The sequence below is a fragment of the Peromyscus maniculatus genome, chromosome 4, assembly GCF_049852395.1.
Source record: "Peromyscus maniculatus bairdii isolate BWxNUB_F1_BW_parent chromosome 4, HU_Pman_BW_mat_3.1, whole genome shotgun sequence".
NCBI classification, from domain to species: Eukaryota; Metazoa; Chordata; class Mammalia; order Rodentia; family Cricetidae; genus Peromyscus; species Peromyscus maniculatus.
The window spans coordinates 36777719-36800985 of NC_134855.1; the positions used below are offsets into that span (position 1 = coordinate 36777719).

Here is a 23267-nt window from a genome sequence, read left to right on the forward strand (position 1 = left end):
TGAAAACAGAAGTGTCTTTGGACTGTTCTCCATCCTTAGTTAAACTCTAGTTTAAAGTCATGGGCCTGCTTTGGAATATCAAACTAATACAAAGTCTTGTTAGGGAATGCTCATCTTCTAGTCCTCGGGTAGCTAGAACTCATTCCCCACCGCCCAAAAAAGTTCAAGGTCAAAATGAAGAAATGATTACAGCTTAGTCTCAAAATGCCACTTGTCTTCAGGAAGCACTTTTCATGCCCTGTCTGCAGTCCCCGTTCCAGCCTGTCCTCATACAGGGAGATACAAGGAATCTTAATCTCTCCTGATCCTGGATGAAGTCTGAGCCACGAAGGAAGTATCTGGAATGCCATGAACCTGTAGGTGCCAAGCTTAGCCTCTAATACCTACACTGTTTAATTCAGTCCTCCAAGCTCAGAATTCCACACTCGGAGTCATCCCCACCCCTTTATTATGGGTGGTAGCACAGGGTGACGGTGCCAGCTGAAACACTTTGTCATCCTGCTTTTCCCCAGTAGGATTCTGGGTATGTGGTACCCCCTTTCCATGCTGCCCTGTTTTAGACATTGTCTCTAGACCCTGTGTGTATTTCACAGGATTCCCATGTATTGGACAAAAGCCACACGCATCCTTAGATAATCCTCTCACTGTTTTGGTCTGTGGGAGTGGCTGAGAGACTTCACCCTTAAACTCCCCAAATCTTTCTAGTTTCAAAAGATCCAAGGGAAGGACTTTTAAATGCTGACCTTTTGCTCTTTTGAGGGCTTCAGTGAAGGATTATATAGTCATAAATGTAGTCCACTATCTACGCTGTCCATCAAGAGGGAGTCTCTGAACTGGTTGATAGTTTTCCTAACCATCAAGTCTGCATCCTTTTTGTTGAACAGTTCTTCAAAATCTATCTTCTCCATTTAACTATAAGCAGCAAAAAGAATCTAGACAGCACCTTCAACGTCTTGAAAAATTCTCAGATCTATGAAGCTCATTACTCAGGAATTTCTTCTCTGTGCAGCCTAAGGCTCCCCAAGTTCTAGCACCTCCTAATGGTAATCAGCCTTTCTCCTGTTCCCAATACTGCTCACCACTTTTCCTAGAGTGCTCATCAGCCATGACTGTAACATCTGATGTTTATACTAATGGTTTGTTGAAGGTAATCTAGTCTTTTTTATATTAATCAACCTCAAAATGATATCCTTGAAATTCTTCTGGCTTTTCCCCACTCCTAATTCCAAATCCATTTCTACATGCTTGGTATTCCAGATACCAAAACCCACTTTAGTGTTCTGTTTTGTTTAATTACTATATAAATATTACAACAGATTTGGCAGTATAAAACAAGACTCTTTTATTAGCTCAGAATTCTGTAATTCAGAAGTCCCACACAGTGGAGTTCTGCTTTTGAAGTTATAATTCTGAAATCCAAAGTTTGGGCAAAACAGAATTCTCATCTGGAGAAAAATTTGCTTCCAACCTAATTCTTGTTTTTGACAGAATTAAGTTCCTTATGGTCACAGGACTGTGACTTCGAGCTTTGCATTGCTTCACTGGTTCAGTTCTGCAAGGCTACCCACGCTCCCTGCCTGATGGCTCCCTCGGTCTTTTGGCCATCAATGGCAGGTTGTGTCCTTCTTGTCCTTCAAACCTCTAGCCACCCTGGGCAACCCACCAGCCCTCTTCTCTAAAGGGCTCCTGTGATTGGGTCATTCTGATAATGGCTCTGTTTTACAGTCACCTGTGCTATCTGATCTACGCTCAGCCTGGGAGGAAATTCCATGTTACTTCCACTTCTGGTGAGGAAGGGCACATAGTAGGTTGGGGAGGGCATCTCAGGGGACATCTTTCAAGTCAGCTTGGTTGACTGTACTTGCTGGCTCCTCTAAATCTTAATGGTCCTAAAGAAGCAGGGTTTACATGTAAAAAGCTGAAGTTTTATCAATACTCTGTGTCCACCTATTCTTTTTCTCCCACAGCTTTTTAGATCAGTGTCTAAAAACTTGATAGTCCACTATCAAGTTATATAGTACCTCAAAAGAGACTTTAACATTTTTACGAAATTTTTCTCTCATATGAACCCACAAATTCCCACACTGGGAGAACAGCTTTGACATGAACTATAACTTCTCTCAGGAGAATGCAGCTTCTAGAATCTTCTGAGCAAAAGAATTGTCCCAGCCATCTAACCTGCACTCCATTTTCACCGTCAGTGCTAGAGAGCCTAGGCCCTTTGGTTCTGCACTGTCTCCTCCCCCATGGGGATCTGCAGGGTGCGTGTGATTCTGGGTCTTTGCCAGAACACTCCAGTGCTAACACCCCACTGAAGGAAGCTGTGACTTTGAGCATTTACTGAATTGATGTCACATAATCCTGAGCATTCACAAAATGGCAGATCCCTCCCTAAAATATCTTTGAGAGAAGACTGAATATTAAATACCCACTGGGGCATCCTTCTCTCCCTAGTCATGCCCCCAATTCAGTTGCTTGCAGTGCTGCATTAGGAGTTGGCCAGAAGTTTTCAGAGAACTGTAAAACACTGTGCCAAGGAAGACATATTGAAGAACCAGCCCACCTCCATCTTAGGCTTAAACGTCATCTTATAGTAAAGACAAACTAGGTTCATTCCTGTTTATGATTAAACCTCTGTTTCTCAAGGACTGGGCTATGCATACCCAGGTGTAACCTTAACTACAAATTGTTTTGGACTGCCTATTCCAGGAATGGCAACTATGTCTTTGTTTAAAAATTGTTTATAATCATCTTGTAACCCTACCTTTGTGTCAAAAGGTTATATGACTTCCTTCTTGTGACTACCTGTTGCTATGACTACTTGTGATGCCCACCTTTGTTTCAGGAGCCTTGTTAGTGTAGGACTAACTTGGTATGCTTATGCTCTGCCCCTGTAACCCCTACTATTTTGCCCACCAAATTCCCCATTTGGAAACCCCCTACCCCTGAGCTATAAAAGCCTTGTCTTCCTCACAACAAATGCTGAATTCCAAACCCTGCCTTAGGGAAAGGCAGCCCGTGTACATGAATTAAAAAGCTTGTGCTGTGGAATAATTCTCTTGTACACTATAAATATTTGTCACTGAAACTGATTAAATAAAATGCTGATTGGCCATGCAGGAAGTATAGGCAGGGTGACCAGATTAGGAGAATTCTGGGAAGAACAAGAGTGGAGTCAGGTGTCACCAGCCAGATGAAGAGGAAGCAAGATGAGAATGTCCAACTGAGAAAAGGTACCAAGCCATGTGACTAGACATATATAAGAATTATGGGTTAATTTAAGTGTAAGATCTAGTTGGTAATAAGCCTAAGCTACCGGTCAAACATTTATAAGTAATATTAAGCCTCTGAGTCAATTATTTGGGAAGTGGTTGCTGGGTATTTGGGAACAGGCAGGCAGGAGAGAAACCTCTGGCTTTAATTAATTGCTTGTTTTAATTAATTTGGCCATGGTGATTTGGGTCAGTGGTCTTCCTCCTCTCACCTTTGGAACTAACATTATGTCTCTAGTATATGAGCCTTAATCACAATCTCCATCCTGGGAGAAAAGCTGCAAGTACTCTTGCCTTGGAGTCCATTGAATCCTAGACTTGGCATCCCATAATAATGAACCTCCTAGAATCCTATGATATAGAGCAATTTTTATGATATTTTCACACCTTCCTAAGAGCCACATACAGCAAAAGGGTGGTACAGAGAACAATACTACATATCAGTCAGTTTAAGGCCCATCTAGCAGTTTCGTTTTTTACAATAGTCCTCTGCTCATTCAAATTGTGAAAATTACCTACCAGCTAACAATTTAGCTAATCTCAGCTAATCAACATCTTCCTTGAATCTTGAGATAAAAACTCGAAAAGTATGAATATTCTATCCAACTGGAGTTTTAAACCAGGGAGAAGAGGGAATCTAGGATGCTGGGCACCTATAAGAAGAGTAAACTTTAGAGCTGAAACCTTCTCTTAGCAAGCGAGCCCTGAAAGATAAATCACAGGGAAAAAGCACCAGGAAGAAGAGGGCATCTTGTCCAGACATCCTCCAGTGAGGTCTTCTGCATGGCAGAGCTTCTCTGGCTCCTCTGCTGCTTCTTTAGGAGTAAGTAGAGTCAGGAGCAAAATTGCAGTGGGAGAATGGAGGAGAACTGCCTAGGAGAGCGGAGTGTCTCAGTCTGAGGACACTGTCTGCAGGATTATCACCTATAAGAGATTATCTGTTTGCTTCTAGCATAGAAAATAGTTAAGGCAAAGAGAATATAAGTTTGCAATTAACAAAGTTAGCCAGAACTTTTGATCAGGGTGCCTGCTGATAAAGGAACTCTCCAACCTTAAATATGTAGAAATGCTGAACAAAATCACACATAACACGAGAGAGAGAGAGAGAGAGAGAGAGAGAGAGAGAGAGAGAGAGAGACAGACAGACAGACAGACAGACAGACAGACAGACAGAGGCATATACACACAGGCACTGCCCCAGGGTTTAATAGAAAGATGGACTTCTAAGTCAGACCAAGGAGATGCAGCTGAAGTCAGAGGAAGACCAGACCCTAACAAGGGACTGAGTAGCTCACAACTGGCCTTTCACCTTGCTAGGAGCTAGGACCAAGACACAGAACTTGACCAGACACCAGGGCAGGGATCATCACACGATGATGTGGCTCTAGGACTACTTATGCTTGGGCACCAGAGGATCAAAGGGGTCACTGCAGAATGCTAAGCTAGTGTCATGCATGAGAACCCTGACATTCACACAGGCTCACAGCACGGTGTCCCAGGTCCAGACAATAACACAGAAGCTGATTCTGAGCCAGTAAAATGTACATAGCCCTCAGCAGAGGCAAAAATAAGAGCTGTCTTCAGAGGTGGTGTCATTACTGGATCTCAGTTCAGAAAGGAAGGCACAATTCACAAAGAAAACGTAACTGCCTTCCTTCTTTAATCACTTAAAATGTCTGTGAAACTGTAGAAACTTTGGGCAATATTAAAAGGCAAATGACCAGAGGGGGGGAAATACCTGTAACTCCAATAGCTGATTAAGATGTTGCATCCTGTAATTATAAGCCCCAGCTATAGATTAATAAACAAATAGAAAAATAGAAAAGAAGTACAAATAAGAAATCTATAAGGGGCTGGAGAGATGGCTCAGAGGTTAAGAGCACTGGCTGTTCTTCCAGAGGTCCTGAGTTCAATTCCCAGCAACCACATGGTGGCTCACAACCATCTGTAATGAGATCTGGTGCCCTCTTCTGACCTGCAAGGATAAACGCAGGCAGAATACTGTATACATAATAAATAAATCTTTTTTTTTTTTAAAAAAGGAATCTATAAAAGAGAAAACTTCCCAGTAAACATAAGAAGATATTCAGTCTCAGAAACACAGAAATACAAATTAAAACACTAATGAGATGCTTTTCACATTTATCAGATTGACAGAATTCTAAAAACAATTATGATAACCATATAAAGTTTAGAAATCATATGAAATTGAAATATGTTGATCCTAACCACATAATCATTTCACTCCTAGAAGCACCTAGAGAAAGCTCTGCTTAGGCCAAAGGATGTGGGCCTGGCTGCTACAGGTGCATGTCAAACAGAACAGTGAACCTTTGCCGACTGAGCTGAAATCCGCTGGGGAAGATGGGGAAACCGGCAGCTGTGTCTACTGTGGAATACTAACCATCAATTAAAAAAACAAACCAGCTCTACCCCACATTGTTAACACAGGACTGATTTAAAACACAAGCTGGGAGGGGGAAAGGAGTGTTGCAGAATGGTAGTGCCCGTGAAAAAAAATTAAATCATAGCTTACATGTTAAATTGTTTTAACAGCTATAATATTATTCTGGGATGACAGGAACAAGTGAGGAAGGTGCTGACTAAGGCCTCAGGAAAGGACTTCAACTTTCTGATACTCTGCTTGCTCTTTTTGAAAATGTGAAATAATGTAAAGCATATTAAAAATTCTCACTGTTACATGATGAATACTAATATATTAATCTTTGTATTTTAAAAGTATTCCCTAAATGAAAAAAATATGATTGAAAAGAGAATAAGTGAAATAAACCAGATACATTGGTCCTATACAATTTCTAGGTGTTGAAATCAAATCTCAGAGTATCAAAAACACAGCAAGGTCGCCACAAGATCTTAGTCTTGCATTTTCTACATGCCCCTCATCATTATGCAAAACACTGAGTAAGACCCTGCAGGTACCTTAATGGAATGCAGCTGGAGCCCCAAATGCACTAAGCATATGGACATCTTGACTTCTTTTCAGCATCTACTTCCTTCATGCTCCTAGGTATAGGTTAGGGCTTGCACTCTAAAATGTGGGAAGGATGTTGCAACTAATGTCACTGAAAATCTCCTTGATCTCCATCATGCCTTCTTGCCTTAGGCTTTACTGATCCTGCCGTCATCCTGGCCACCACAGCTGTCAATCATCCATTACCCTTTCTGTGTTTGTTTGCTCACTTGCTTTGGTGTTTCTGAAGCCAAGTGTCATTCCTTCCTGAAAACTCATCAAGTCTTTCTTTCTCACCTTCTAAAACTCATTTCTTTCTCTTCTAGAGATTTTATGTCATGACTGCAAAGAAAACAGTGAATACTGTCTTGCCATGCTCTCCTGAGTATCCATGCCAACTGCCCAACCTGAATCTAACTTCCACAATTCAGTGTGCTCCCTCCCATGATCAATAATTGACTTATTTTATTTGTCTTGGTCTTTGTAAACCTTTAGGAAAATGGCACTTTACTTAAGGCTCTTTCCATGATACTGAAGGAGCTACTATATGTAACGAATGCTTAGATATACAATGCTTTCTGTGGTCATACTTAAAGGGAAGAAATGCTATGAAAGCACCCTAGATAGAAGACAAAACTAGGGATATATACATCAAATACTGGACTTTCATGATAGCAAATAATCGTTTAGTTGCCCCACAAAGATACACAGTTCACTAACACTATCAATATTTAGTAATTATTGATGTTTATGCAGTTATTCCTTTTAAAAAATCATCTTTCTTCATGTGGGCCTGATAAAACCACCCAATTTACTTTTTTGGGAGAATAAATAGAATTCAATTTTTAATTAAAACATATAAAAGCTGTGAAGACTGATCCCTTGCGGCTGACTTTGTCAAGTGGCCCCAGAACCTTCAGGGTGTCACTTTGGACATGTGCTGCTTTCCACTTCACTCAGCTTTCGGGTGAAAGGGCATGGCACAAGTCAAGATCAATGACAAGTGACAGATCAGCAATCCAGCCAAGTTGGCTTAGAGACTCAAAGTCCATAGTGCCCTCCTCCCCCAGTACTGAACTCTGAAGGAAACGCTTCTCAACAAGGGCTTCCCAGACTTAACCATGGTTGCAAGAGCAAAGGGTAGTCCACCAGTGGCCATGAGTCAATCAGTCATTCTTAGCATTATAAGCAACTTTTTTTAAAAAAGTCATTTTTCACATCATGCCGATCAAGTCAATCCAGGTGAACTTTCTGGGCCCTCATAAGCAAGACTGCAGGAGGTCTGCCAGTGAATCGATTTCCTTCCATTGCGCTGGTCACGAGGTAACCACTTTCTGTGAATGATTTCCAGAGTCAGCAGTTCCTTAAAATGTTGCTTGATAACGCTAATAACGTTTTTGACTAAATATCTTTACTGCAAATTCTGGAATTTTTATTGTAGCAACAGACAAAATGTCTAAATTCTGTAATAAGATAATGAAACCAACCCTCCAGCCTTTCTATGCTCTACAGAGCAGCAGCACACTTTAGGAGTGTGGATGAGATTTTGGTGAGTATTTGTAAGATTTAGAAACAAGCATTTGCTCCAAAGAAGAATGGTAAATTTGTATTACTGAAAAAAAAATCTAACAAATAATAAGTCAGGAAGTGAAGTCTGTAAGGGCCTTTTGGCATTCCATGAATTGTATACTGTCCCTGGTACAATATATTGTGCCAGCAAGTACATTTCAAACTATCATTTGCCACATTACCATAAACCAAAATGCTCTCCCAGTACACTGGAAGCTTCACAATGTCCCTCCTTAGTGCAAGACTTAAGAATAAGAATAGCCGCAAAATTTGCCTTCTCCCCCCCCCCCAATATAGAATGAACTTAGTCACAGATACCTTGTCTTCAAGGCAACAAGACAGGTTCTCTTCCATGCTTGCAAATCTGTGACAGTCATATATAAAGCAAGACTTTGCTCAATTCTCACAAATGTTCCCAGAACAGCCTGGGAGAGTTCTGTGTCAAACACCAAAGAGAACCAAAGCCCAACCAAGCAAGTAAGGCCCCACTCCCACATCCAGGGAAACAGGAGGTTTTATACCTTTATCTTTGCCTCTTCCCTTTGTAGCAATTCCTTCTTTTTCCATAGTTTCTCTTTCTCCTCTTCCCTTTCTCTTCTTCTGACGGAAATTTCCATTTCCAGTCTTGCTAGCTCTTCCTGATGGGCTCGCCATTGAGAAACCTGAAACACATAGAAATCCTTCATTTCAATAACTATGCACTAACACAGGATTTCACATGGGACAAGTTTCTGCATCAAGGAGATCAAGTTTTTCCAAACGTACATATAAATTATATGTGCATATGAGGATATGATATATGTGCAAGCTGGTATAGAAAACAGCAACTTTAAAATAACTCACTCAGACACTCCTTAGCTGAACTCAGAAAGTCATAAAAGTTTATGATTTTCCTGCAAGGAATCTGTGACTTTCAAAAAATTCTAGGCCAGGAGAGTAAGCCCACCCTTGACACTGCCTGGAACACCAAGACCCACAGGCTGGATGACCCAGAGACCTAGGATAGAACCAAACATGACTGGAGAAAAAAATAAAAGAGGTCAACGTAATGATGCCTAACGATATTTCACTATACTCAGAGATTGGCTCCTACACCAATTGTTATCAGAGAGGCTTCATCCAGCAACTGATGGAAACAGATGCAGAGACCCACAGCCAAACATTAGGTGGAGTTCTGGGAATCCTGCAGAAGAGGGGGAGAAAGGATTGTAGGGGCGAGAGGGGTCAAAGACACATGAAGAAACCCCACAGAACCTACTATCCTAGGCTCTTAGGGACTCACAGAGATGTAACCGACAACCAGGGAGCCTGTGTAGGACTGACCTAGGCCCTCTGCATGTATGTGACAGCTGTGTAGCTTGGTCTTCTTGTGGGACTCCTAACAGTGGAAGCAGGAGATGTCTCCAACTCTTTTGCTGGCTTTTGGGAACCTATTCCTCATACTGCTCTTTCCTGAACAGAAACGGAGGAAGAGTGGATTGGGAGGTGGGCACAGAAAGCGGCTGCTGGAAGGACTGGGAGGAGAGGAGGGAGGGGAAACTTCAGTCAGAATGTAAAAAAAAATAAATAAATTATGGTAGCTGGAGCTATTGAGATGACTCAGCAGGTAAAGGTGTGTGCTGCCAAGCCTGATGACCTGAGATCAGTCCCCACATGGGTGAGAGAAGTAGGTTCCATTCCTGTAAGTTTTCCTCTGACCTCCATACAAATGCTGTGGCACAAGTGTGCCCACTCACATAGACAACACAAAAGAAATGAAAATGGAATTTAAACGGTAAGGGGGAGAGAGCAATCAAGGAAGATACCCAATACTGATCACAGGCCTCTACACATGCATGGACATGCATCCACACACACACATGCACATGTGGACACATTCACCCACTCACATGTACAACCACCACCCCAACTCTGGAATTAGTCCTAAGACCTTAAAAGGTTTAAGAAGTACTGACAGATTTCAGCTTCCTTATTTTATAAGCATGGAAAGTGAGCATAAATTAAGATGAAAACACAGAAAAGAACTTCCTGGGTATGAATATGGATATGTTACTGGTAGACAAATGCTTTTCATCGCTTTTATCAATATGTAAATACATATCACGATACAAAATACACATAGCCTTTCATTCATTATCCCTGCTTCCAGGAAATTATCCAAAACCCATTGTACTGGTTAGGGTGTTTGTTTGTTTGTTTGTGTCAACGTGACACAAGCTGGAGTCATCTGGGAAGAGGGAACCCTATTTGAGACAATGCCTCCATCAGATTTCCTGGGAGCTAGTCTGTGGGACATTGATGTGGGAGAGTCCAGCTCACTATCAGGCTATCAGCAGTGTCAGCTCTGGGCAGGTAGTCCTGGGTTCTATAAGAAAGCTGGCTGAGTAAAGCCACAGAAAGCTAACTAATGAGCAGCATTCCTCCATGGCCTCTGCTTCAGTTCCTGCCACCACGTCCTGCTTGAGTTTCTGACCTGACTTCCCTTCATGATCAACTATCGGCTGTAGGCTGAAATATAAACTCTTGCCTCGCTCTGTTGCTTCTGGTCCTGGTGCTTTATCACAGCAACAGAAATCAAACAAACAATATAACCATCAACTAGACAAGTGCACAAAAATGTACCTTAGCAATGCTCTCTGCAGCATAGTTTAAAACAGGAAATTTGGGGAAAGTCTAAATGCCCAGCAATAGAAGTTAGCTGAAACCAACTTTGGTACATTCATACAATACCTATGATTAGAAAAGATGCTAAATTTCTGTATTTGTTGATATGAAGAATTCTATAATATTTTAGATGCAAAAAACAATGTAAAACCACATTTATAGTATGATCTCATTAGCATAAATTATCTGTGTGTCTATGCAAAGAGAGACTATTGGAAGGAGGTTTGCCCACATGATAAAAGAGCCTCTCAATATTATTTTGAAAGATTTTTAAAAAGTTATTCTAACCTTTCTAGGTTGGGTAAAGTTAATATAGCCTTTCTAAGCTGGGTACATTTTTTATAAACATATATGTTCTATAAACAAAAAATAAATCAGACTAAAAAAAAATAAAATCAAACTTTTTTCTGATCCTTGTCCACATGTGGCTGACAAAGCAGTGAGGAAAAATGCACAAGTGTGCAAAACTCCACTTATACAAAAAGTAATGCATAATTTTGCAAGTATTTGATTCAAGCATCATTCATTAATAACACACAAAATTAAAAATTGAAAAATAATTCCACCCAAATATGATTAAAGTGCCTCTAAATCATTTAGCTCTTTAAATATTTTATATTAACTTCAAATTTTTAGTTTTCTAAAAACATATCTTGCCATGTCTATGAAGATAAGAAAGAAAACACCACCTACTGGTTTGCAAGTACAGTGTCACCTATCTCTAATCAGCAAGGCCCAGTTCTTTGGACCTGGGACCTAGAACACCTCCTCTGTGTCTGAATCCTGCTGCATACCTTGCCTTTAAGTCTTTTATCTGCAACTTCTACAAACAAAATCAAGAGTCCTGACAACTGTTACCAATAGTCTCCCTCCTGAACACTCAAAGGGATAATTCTGTTCTCTCCTCCACCTATTGACCATCCTGGCCAAGAAAAGATCCTTTCCTTTGCATGCCATGGCATAGCTCTCCTGCACCTTCAACACTGCATGTTTGTCTCTCCCTGACCCTTATCCATTCCACTCTGTGCCCTTTCACCTCCAGTCTTAACCTCCATTTGATTATTTAAGCCACTTCTGTGAAGTCATCTCTTGGGGAGGCTGACTGCAAAATCATCATCAGCTCTTTCTGCCTGTAATCCAACTCTACATAAATTCTTAAGGACTCCTATTTGCTCTTGCTTTTAGGATCCAGACTTCCAAAGTTAAACTTGGGGCCTGTGGTCTTGCAAAAGCTTCACACTAAGACCAGAGTACATGTCTTTCCTCAAATACCTGCTTCTGTCAGTGGGACTACAAGTCTCCCTGGACTATGGATTGTTTTTATTGTGTAAACCCAACAATATAATTGTTCCTTTTCATTTCACAACAATCTTTGTTGATATATATATAACATGATGACTTTATATTTATATGTAGTTTAGTGATTATATATAATATATATATATATATATATATATATATATATATATATAAGCTTAGATGAGATTATGATAAATCAATTTTAAAACCATTTGAGATTGGTTGTAATTATCTAGTTCACTGAAAATCTTTTAGCCAAATGTATTGAACAAGACTGGAAGGTTCATGAGGGTGATGTCAATTGATTAAGTTGACTTTCTCACTCATAACCCCACATTAATCTTGTTTATATGTAATCTCTAGGCAAGCTTGTTCCTTGGCTCTGCCTCAAATGGCCATTCTTATTATTACTCTTTTTAATTGTATGTTGACACCAACTCTTTATTTAAGTTATTTTATTTAATCTGTATAAGTGTTTTGTCTGTATGTGTATATGTCCACCATGTGCATGCCTCATACCTAGAGCAGCCAGAAGAGGGCATAGGATCTCCCGAAACTGGAGTTGCAGACAGTTATAAGAAGCCATGGAAGTCCTGGGAATTGAACACAGGTCCTTTAGAAGAGCAGCCATTGCTCTTCACCACTGAGCCATCTCTTAAGCCCCCAACTCATTCTTATTCTTAACTTCAAGGAGTGATAGATACAAATACTCCCTACTTGGAATGTCTTTAATTTCCCTCTATTTCATAAGATGCTTATCACTCAGCTGGGGCCCAAATCATGACTCACAGCTTTCAACAAACATTCTCCAACACATACACCTCTGTCTCTTACTTCATGTACCATGCCATAACTGCTCACTAATTATACTAAACATATTGTTTCCACTTAGAACATATTTCATACACTTGCCTCCACCCTATACTGTCAAGCCAATACCGGTGCATGATAGGTACTTAATAATGACCTTATATGTAATTAATCAAATTAAACTGAACAGTTTGCCCAACAATTTGCCTAAGCTGCCATTTTCTGGCACTTGCAATATAAAACATCCCTCTTCTGTTCTCCGGAAAAGATAAAGTATGTTGATTTTTTTTTTAAGGCTGCAGATAGATTGTAGGACAGGATTGTGAAACTACAGGCAGTCCAATAATCACAAACCAGTGGCTTACATATGTCAGATAACATATGAGCAAGAGATAAAAGAAGCAATGGGGCCAGGGAACCTAGAGTAAGACATGAGCCTTCGGGAACCAAGCTGCTTCCACTTCATATTGGAACCGCTGCAACTGCCAGGGGCCTCCTACGTTTACCTGAAGTCAGTAATTCATAACATTGTTTGTGATTATAATTGTACCCAAAGACATGATGATTGAAGACAGACTTGTGTGATCTTGACAATGGGAGTCAGGCTCAGGCTCGGTAACAACGGGTCCAGTCAAATGGGGCTTTTCAAATCACATAGTGCTTAAGGTGAAGAGCGGGGAGAAAGGGTACCACCGGGGGGAGGTGGGGGAGGGCGCGGGCGGGGGGGGGGAGATCTTACCCAATGGATCCTCGGGAAAAGAGAGTTGGATGTGGAGAGAAAGACAACCCATTGCTAGATTTTTCTGAGCGGTCTAATAATAAGAAAGCTGGCAGGTGGGCAGAGGAATCAATAGCAGCACAATAGGCAGAAAAAGGCACAGAAGCCTTCTGAATGATGCTGAGTGAAAGGAAGAACAGCTCGGAAGAACATTCTGGCAATTTCATTTTAAGGGCTCTGCTAATTACACAGCTCTAAACAGAGCATGTGAACATAACCGCGTGACAATAATAACCATGAAAGAACATTGCCTCCCTGGTAGCCAGGTGCACGTTTTAAGAAAAGTGTTATTCACATTATTAACTATAGGACATTTTTTTTCCAGATCTTTAGTTAATGCTTTAATATCCCTGCCATGTGTGCCATCTCTGAATGAAGTATTAGCCCAAGAGAGGACAAATAGCACCAAGAGTGTGTTCATCTGCCACAAATAACTTCAGGACTTGAAATGAATGCTTAGCATGTATTCCTCACTCTTGCTGTAAAGTGAAATAAATAGTTAAAATGAAGTTAATATGCACATACATTCTTAGAGAGAAAAATTAAAAAAATAAATAAATAAGCCCTGAATACTTCAAAGGCAATCACTGGAATTAATGTCAAGGTAACAATGTTAACACATTTTTACATCAAAGTTGTGGGCTTTAAAAAACAAATCCGTTATGTCAATACTGTATAGAGAAAATGAATATTGAACACAGACATATCCATCGCTTCTCTGCAACTAACCAACAATATTACTATTTTGAACAAATGCTTCTCAAAGTTTTTGCATGTTAAAGGAGGGAAATAATTGGGTGACCTCAACAGTTCTTATTATTTTGATTCGATTTCACAGCCCCCTAATATAGAAAGGTCACAATATATGACATACTCGGCAGCTTAATTTTCAAACATAATGAATAGCAGTGAGAAACATCAGTATTTTATAGGCCTTTTAAACAATTAGAGATAATTAAACATTAATGTTACATCAGCCACACTTATGAAAGCATATGTAAGCTGTAGTTATTTGGGGGGAGAAATCAAAAAGGTCCTGTCTGACCAGTACCCATAACTGATAATAATAAAACATTAAAAATTACATTTGCCGGGGCTTATAGTATGCTTGGCCTGTGCTATGCTTTTTAGGGCATTCTGTGATGTGATATAATCCTAAAATTCTCAAGCCTGCCCTTTATCCTTCATCTGCCTACCTCTTCCTTACCCTACTTAAGTAAAGGCATGGATTCATTTTCTCCTGGGAAGCTCTAACTCACCACATCCAGACCAGATGCTTCTCTATGTCTCTGGCATCTTGTCACTCTTCTATACAACATGGATCAAATCCTCTGCATGGGCTCCCGATTTCTTAAGAACTGGTGTAAATTTGTGTTGTTAAGTTGTCCGGAGTTTACATGGCATGGGGGGCGGGGGGAGGGGGGAGTTGGCAAGTGTTCTTAGAGTGTTGTGCCCCATGGGCCATGTTCTTAACATACGCTTAGAAGTAAGATAATGACAATTTGTGTCTGCCTTAGGATTGGCTACAGAGAGTTTCGTATCTCGTGCTCCACTTTCTGATGCCTCCATTGTGGGGGGACCCAAGATTTCCCCAAGTCGTGCCTGTGCCCATGCTTCCTGGATTTCATCAGTGCTTGCCTAATGGGAAAAATATCTAGAAACTTTGTCAGGATTTTCCACCCCCATCTCATATTTCTTCGAAGGTTGGAGTACATGCGTAAAAGGCAGCGCAGAAATCCTTTCTCTTTTCCCTTTATGTTACTATAAGCTTCCAAATTCAGTTCGGCTGAATAAATGTCAAATTTTCATTTTATTAAACCTTTAATACTTTGAGAGCTCCATTAAAATTCTTCCCAAATGTTCCACCATTTTTCAGTGCTTCGGGCCTAGGCTTTTCTATCATATGTGCCCCATTTCTGTTTAACGTGACTGGAGAAATGGTCCTGTGGTCGTGGATGTTATTAAGGCTTTCTATTCTCTACTTGGCTTGTCCTCTTTGCCTCACAATTATCCTCTGGATTCTCGGGTAACTTCATAAGTGCATTTTTATCACCCCTCTTTGATAAGTGCTTTCCATTTTCTGTGGCTTTTTATTAGTCTTTTCCAGACTCCCAGAAATTGTACTCTCTTTATTATCTTGACTGTTCCATATCCATTACTTTTCAAACAAAATGTAACTCTTGACTTAATTGCATCCTGGATGGCCTTACCTTAGTATAAAACAGGACTTCCCAAAAAGAAACAAACTAAATGCCAATAAGCAGAAAATAATCAACAATTGGGTTGTTTGTTTGTCTGTTTGTTTTACAGGAACAAAATTTACAAACCTATCAGTCAATTTTATAGATGAAGGTGATAGAGCCCTGTTGTCTAATAGAGTGATTTAGAATCAGAAACTCACTTGCCTATTGACTGCTAAGTCTTAGAAAATCACTTCTCAATGTGAATATTAGCTTTTAAACTTTCGATAGGCATTCTACAATCTGTATAAACAGAGGTTAGGCATAGAGTAAAGGACTAGGGGGGAGGGAAGGATCCCCCAAGCAAGGAGAAAGAGAATAAATAGTTATAGAGAGATGGTACAGGGTGTGGGAGGGGCACTGGAATGGATGTGTTAAATGAAGAGGGAAATGAGAAAGAGAACACAGGGAGGTACAGATTACACTAAGGGCCATTTGAGACATCATGAGGAAACCTGCTACAGTAGAAGCTTCACATACACACACACCACACACACACACACACACACATATGAAACATGTGAGGGTGAGTATGGGTGTAAAAAGAAATCTAAATAGAATCACCAAATAATGAAGGAGACAAAGTCCCAACAAGACATATTTTGCCACCAAGTAAAACTTCCAGAAATGGGTTATATCTGAGATGTTGGCCAAAGGACCTCATGAAAACCTCCAAACAACTCAGGTGATTGCCAAGGCTATTGGTTGCTCTCCACAAACTGGTGATGAGTCTCTATTGCAGGAGACAACACCTACATATCTCATTGAACAGGGATGCATCATATTGGTGCCTAACTAAAGCCTTCATCCCTACTGACTAGTGTTCTTGGTACTGGGAGGCACTTTGCATGCTACCAGAGGAGAAAAATAAACATGAACCCAGCTACAAGCCCGTCAGTCTACAATGGTGACTTGTCTGCCTGATACATTAGTGCACAAAATATTGGCACTAAAGTTGTGGGAGTGACCAATCTCTCTGATTGGATTTAAGGTCTACTCTGTGAGATGGAACCCATGCCTGACACTGTTCAAGTGGCTGAGAACTTGAGAACTAGGAGAAAACCAAACATTAATTGTTCTGCTAAATGAACATTGCAATGAAATGACTCCTAACCACATTCTATTGTACTCATGGATCAGTCTTGCTCAGCCATCATCAGAGACGCTTCCTCCTACAGGAGATGAGAAATAACACAGAGATCCACAATTGGACAATGTGCAGAGAGTGAGAGACCTTGGAACACTCAGTCTTAATTAAACTCCTCCCCTCAGAGCTCAGAGAGCTATTCAGAAGAGGAGGCAGAAAGATTGTAGGAGCCAGAGAAGATGGAAGACACCAAGGAAGGGGTGCCTTCTAGACACAGCAGGGCTGAGGCACACGTGAACTCATAATGGCTGTGGCAGCATGCACAGGTCCAAACCAGGAGGCCCACAACTCTGAGAGGGGAAGTGGACATGAACCCCATCCCTAACCCAGAAGCTATTTCCAAACGTCAAGTATTCACAAAGGACAAATTAGTTTTCTCTAATGGAGTCCCACTGGATATACAAACCATACTTAAGGGCAGGCCCAATGCCCAGGCATGGATGACCAACACAAAACAAACTCAATGGTATTTGGGGAGGGTTTTTTTGTTTTTTTGTTTTGTGTGTGTGTGTGTGTGTGTGTGTGTGTGTGTGTGTGTGTGTGTTTCTCATGTCTGTGCTTTGTTTTCTGTTTGTTTTATTTCATTCTGGTTTGTTTTCTCATTTTATTTGCCTGTTAGTTTTCTAAAGAGAGAGAGAAAGAAGATGTGGATTTGGATGGGTAGGGAGGTGGGGAGGATCTGGGAGGAGATGAGGAAGGGAAAATCATGATTAGAACATAGTGTATGAACAAATTTATTTTCAATTTATAAAAAAGAGAGAGGAAAAAATCAGTAATAGTTTCTCCTTTTTTAAAAAAAATCACTTTCCAGTTCTTCTAAAATTTAAAAGGACCAGTTCAGTGTTTTTTCAAATAGCTTATAATTTGTATTATAAAATCAATGTTGTGAATAGCAGCTAGCATTTTTATGTAAGTGGAAACAGAAGAAAACAGCACGCCTCAAGATATGCAGTGGTAGTATTTCTAAGAAAATTTTGTTTCCATTATATGTGTATTCATTTGTGGTGTAATATTCTTCTCACTATGGGTCATGGCCAAAAGAGCTCGGAAACCCTAGGAACTCACTATAATGCTTCCCAAGGCTAAGATGCTATGGCTCCATGGTCTAAAGAAAAAGCTATCATGCCGACAGCATCGAGCACAGTCCTTCTGAAATCAATTCTGAAGCACAGTACTGACTGGAGAAATGAGGATTTGAAGTCATAAAGTAGAGCTTGAGTTGTGCCTTGGTGACTTATTAATGGGTTCCCTGGAGCATGATGTTTAACCATTTTGAACTTCAGGTTAATCTAAAGTGGAGCAATAATAATGCACACTTGCAAATACCATCCACTTGCATAAGCCCAAAACTCAGGAATTACTTAAGCATTGTGGGCCCCTCATTTCCAGATACACAAATCTTGTTGGCTACACTGACTGATCTCCCCAACCACCTCAGCAGTCACCAGCCCCACTGTGTGAGGACTTCCCGGACTCCATTCTTGCTACTCCCACTGTCCTGAAGCCAGAGAAGATACCTTCAAACTGCACATTTGGTCAAACTTTTCTCCTTTTCTCCCTCTCTTTTCCTTTGTTCAATAGTTTTCACATTAAGACTACAGTTCATGTTCCATACACTGTGAGTAGAATTATATCATCAGCTTTCTGTTACTATAGCACAGTCTTTCATATAGTGAACTAAGAAAGAAGAAACATATGTTTTGCTCAGTCTCAGAAGTTTCAGCCCATGTTCACTTGATCCCATTGCTCCTGTGAAAGCCATGGGTCATGAAGGGGAGTGCATGGTTCAGCCAAGCAGCTCATCTCAGGGCCACCGGGAAGCAAAACAAACATAGTAAGAGACCAGAGTGCCACATTCTGTCTCAAGTATGCCCAATGACCTAAAATCTTCAAATAGTCCTCACTTCTCTAAAGGATTCTACCACCTTCCCTCTGTGATTGGTACCATATATATATATATATATATATATATATATATATATATATATGCATTTATGATATATATGTATAAAGCCATATCCCTCATCCCTCGTGGGTAGGGGGACACCAATTTGTTCTCTTTTATGTTTTCATGAGAAATTGTCACATTGCCTAAAATAAGCAAATATTTAGTGGAGGTGCTTCAAATATAATGAGTAATTTATTATCTTTTATAAAAAGTTTGTTCATGAATAATGTCATATGCATACATCACAATTGTATTATACACCCCCCCTCCCATGTTCTGGAAACAATATTTATGTAGTTTTCTATTTCTGTGTCAAAGACCATGACTGAAAGCAATTTGGAGATGAAAGATTCCGGCTTACACTTCCAGATAACAGGCCATCTCTGTGAGTAGTCAAAGCAGGAACTGATGCCGAATCCACAGGAGAGTGCTGCTTACTAACTTGCTCACCATGGCTTGTTCAGTTTGCTTTCTTACACACTCTAAAACTGCCTCTCCAAGGGTGGCCCCACCCACAGTGGGCTGAGTACTCCCATATCAATCACTAATCAAGAAAATGCCCCACATGCTTGCCTACAGGCAATCTGATGGAGTCATTTTCAAATGAAGTTCCCTCTTCCCTGGAGACCCTGACTTGTTTCAAGTTAACAAAAACCTAACCAACACAACATCCATGCCAAATTTTAAAAATATAACTCAATAAAATTTAGTCTTAAATATCTATGTGATCTTAAAGACATCCTTTAAAAAAGTAAGATAATTTTCTGCCCAGCCCCAAATTGAATTCTGCATCACGGCTGCATGACAGAGAAACCTAACCCTAGAACCTATGACCTCGCTTTGACTCTGGCTCTGAGCTTTCTCCTTTGGCTACAGTTAAAAGTGAAGTACTAATAACATACCCAGGACATTTGCCTAACAAGGCATTCAGTTAACTAATGCAAGAGAAATGGACTGTTGAGAAGAAGCTACCAAAAAACTTTCTTGTAATTAGGGGACTGGAATGCCTAGAGGGAGAAGGTGAAAGTTCCATAGCTGTAATTCAGCATCAGTAAATGATTTTAAATTCACAGGTCTATGTTAACATAAACACACACCTCAACAGTCTGCATTTCCACTACAGTTATTATTTTTAATGAACAGGACCTCAAGAGAAGTTCTCATAGATCAGTAAACGTGGGGGCACTCCTTTTTAGGGAACAAGACCATTTTGAAGCTGTGAAATGGAGGACACTGGCAAGAATGGAAATTGAAGAAAGCGATTATGGAGTGTGTAAAAGTGATTACAGTTTATGGACTCCCTACCTTACAAAGACCCTAAAAGAACACCTTCGGTGACAATATTCTTTCCCTTTCTGCCTACTTCTTCCTAGACAGAGCACAGAATTAACAGAAGCTGATCTAAGGATCATAGCAGGACTTCAGACTCTTCGAATGAGAAACTCATTACATCTCACCTCTGTAGGAGGCCAAGCAGAGAAGTCAAACAGAGATCACAAGAATATTAACTGGGGAAAACCATAAAAGAAAGTGACTTCGTTATCATCAGCAGGGCCCTTTCACTTGTCTTACTCAGTAATAAACATTAGATATTTGTGTACTGCCTGATGCCTTTTTCTAGAGAGAACAGCCAGAGTACAATGGGGGGGGGCAGTATCTCCAAACAGGGTGGGGGGAGCGGAGGGAGGGAGAGAAGAGAGGAAGATGAAGTATAGACCACAAAATTAATGGCCAATTATAATTATGCATAGAGGCCTGCCTCAGATTATCACCAAAATGCTAATGGAAGTTTAGCACACCCATTACCTGAGCATTTGTGAGAGGCTAAACTCCCTCAGACTGAATTTCTTCCAAAAGGACATTAAGAAAGAGGCAGGAGGTCGTGGTGGAATTAGAATGTGTCCATAGAAATGGGGAATCTTATTCTTTCCCATAAAGTCATAGTAAACCTCGAAAATGAATGTTCTGAGCAGATAAACACTAAACAATGTGGAATCCATTCATTTTATGTTGGAGATTCAGACAATTTTACTTGTTAATGACAACTCCGCTGAAGCCCATTTACACATTCTTCCAACTTCCCCAACACTCGCTTATGTTTCTCAGAGGAATAGATATGAGCCCGCACAGAAAATTCCATACTGTTCAGCCAAGGAGACTACTTTGTCCTAATCCATAAAACCATATTAAACTGAACACATAAAGCATGATGGTGTGACTCTAATTGCCACTTATGTTGAGAGATTTAGAAATCTGAATTTTGTCTTTCAAGGCGCCCTATTTGCTTACTCATGATTATTCTCAGCCAGAAAAAAAGAAGATGCTATCTGTCATAGCAGAGCTAACGCGACTGCCTAGTAATTCTATATATTTTTAAGTGCAAATGGCTTGGTTTTCTTTAACATTGAAAATATCTTTGTATTTTCCAAAGTGTCTAGTGAGTTGTGGTATTCTAGTTTTCCCATGCATCTAATCTTCTATACTCATCTCATAGATCACATAGGCAAGAGCTGTAATCCTGAATGGTATTGTCATTTGTTTATAAAGTAGGGTATAGTCTGCGAAATTAACAAGAGAATGATTCTAACTCATAATCAAATTAGAACATATTTTTTAGAGTTAGGAACATGTCAGAACTAATACCAACTGTACAACTCCACTAGCTAGCCAGACCGCATTCTCCATGGGCCCTCTGGCATCTCCATGGTCTTCTCTTTTTGTCTGCTCCTTATCACTCAACACATGGGGACTCCAGTACCACAAATGGGCTCAGAGCTCCCAAGTCTGTGGCTCTAATTTCAGGTATCTAACTAACTGTGAGGCTCAAGCAAATATCTAAAAGCCACAAATTCAGAACAGAACGACAGTCCCTCCCTCAGAACCTGCACGATCTAACTAAGTTGGTAGTATCACAGGTCACCCAGTTGTCTAAGTCAAGAGCAACCCTTTCTGGTGTCTTTTACATCCAGCCCCCAATCCTGTGCCACAGAGATCACAATCAACTAAAAAGCATAACATTCAAGTAAGCGTTCATCATCTCTTTACTAATCTAATGATGGCTTCCCAACAGGCTCCCCCTCTCAAATTTTATGTTGAACCTTCTATAGTGAAAAAGAAGATCACAATACTATTCTATCCTCAGCCTTTGCACAGGTTCACATTCCCCACAGTAAGTAGTGACTAGCACAGGGTGCACATCCTGCATGCCCCACCTAAAGGCAGTAGGTATGTATCCACCTTTGAGCCTGGTCGGATGTTGCCATGTGAGAACAAAGATAAGCAGCAAGTGTGTGTGTGTGTGTGTGTGTGTGTGTGTGTGTACACCATCCCTGCCGCCTGAGGAGGTCAAAAGAAGGCACTGGACTCTCCAGAACCAGAGTTTGGATGGCTGTGAGTTGCCATGTGGTGCTGGGAACCAAATCTGGGTGTTCTGCAAGAATGCTCTTACCCTCTTCAGCCCCACACTGTGATTACTTGACAGCCAAATATTGTGTGAAATGCTCATAACAATTAAGTTAATTAAATCGTGGTTCCCTGGTTTGGTCTGGTTTTGTAGAGAGAACATTTAAGCCGATTTCAAGTATACAACTCAGTTTTACTAACTGTGGTCACCATGCTGTATGTTAAGTCTGAATTTCTTGATCCTACAGCTGAAAGGTTTACCTTGAGCAAAAAGTCCCTCCTCTACCTCCTAACTGCATTTCTACCTGTCGCTTCCTTTTCAACGTGAAATCATACTTGTAAGCGGTGTCAGCAAAGTGGTGGAGATCCTCTGTCTGACTTAATTTACTGAGTACACTGCCCACAAGGTTCATCCACGTTGTCATAGATGCTATGGTTGCTTTCTTTTCTTGGCTAAATATTTCACTGTGTCTGGATTACATCACACACACACACACACACACACACACACACACACACACACACACACACCCCTCTTGGCAACCCTTGCATTATCACTATATCAGAGCTATTTTAAAAATGCTGAAATGAACATGGGAATGCTGAAGCCTTGTTGGCTTCATTTCCTTGGGAAAACATGAAGTAAAGGGATGGTTGGACGGTAGTTTTAATTCTTTATGGAACCTCCGTATCCTTTTCATTAGGGTCCGCAGCCATTCGCATTCCCAGCGGCTCACAGAGCCCCCTTCCCTCTGTATCCTCACCAGCACTTATCTCCTGTCTTCTCTATTTTTAATTAATGGGTTTTCACTGGCAACTACTAGAGTAATACATTTTTTAAAGTAATATATTTTCCAATTACATTAACATTTTCTAAAGCACCTTCTAATTGGACCCATGATTTATGAAGTGGGTATTATAACATATTTCTTAGAAATTCAAGAAACAGATAAAAATATTCAGGTTCACAACAAAACCTGAAAAAAAAAACCCAAAATCTGAGACCTGCTGACTAGATTCGCTGACTGAGATGAGACTCTTCCAACAGCGCATCACTCAGGATCTGGTAACTGTGCAGATTTGCAGAGGCACTGAGTCAGTTCCAGTGTAGAAATGAAGCCACAGCCCGCCTAAGATGGAAGTCTCAAGCCTGCAGTCCCCCAACCA

The 23267-nt window shown here is 40.5% G+C and overlaps 1 protein-coding gene across 13 annotated transcripts in view; it reads right to left on the reverse strand.

Annotated features, from left to right (window-relative positions):
- Positions 1 to 23267, reverse strand: part of Ccdc148 (coiled-coil domain containing 148) — a 284674-nt gene that overhangs the window by 103057 nt on the left and 158350 nt on the right. For all 13 annotated transcript variants that reach the window (XM_016003164.3, XM_076569531.1, XM_076569535.1 and 10 more), the window contains one exon: positions 8334 to 8474. In XM_016003164.3, coding sequence (XP_015858650.1) covers positions 8334 to 8474 — 141 coding nt within the window. The remainder of the gene's footprint in view (positions 1 to 8333; positions 8475 to 23267) is intronic.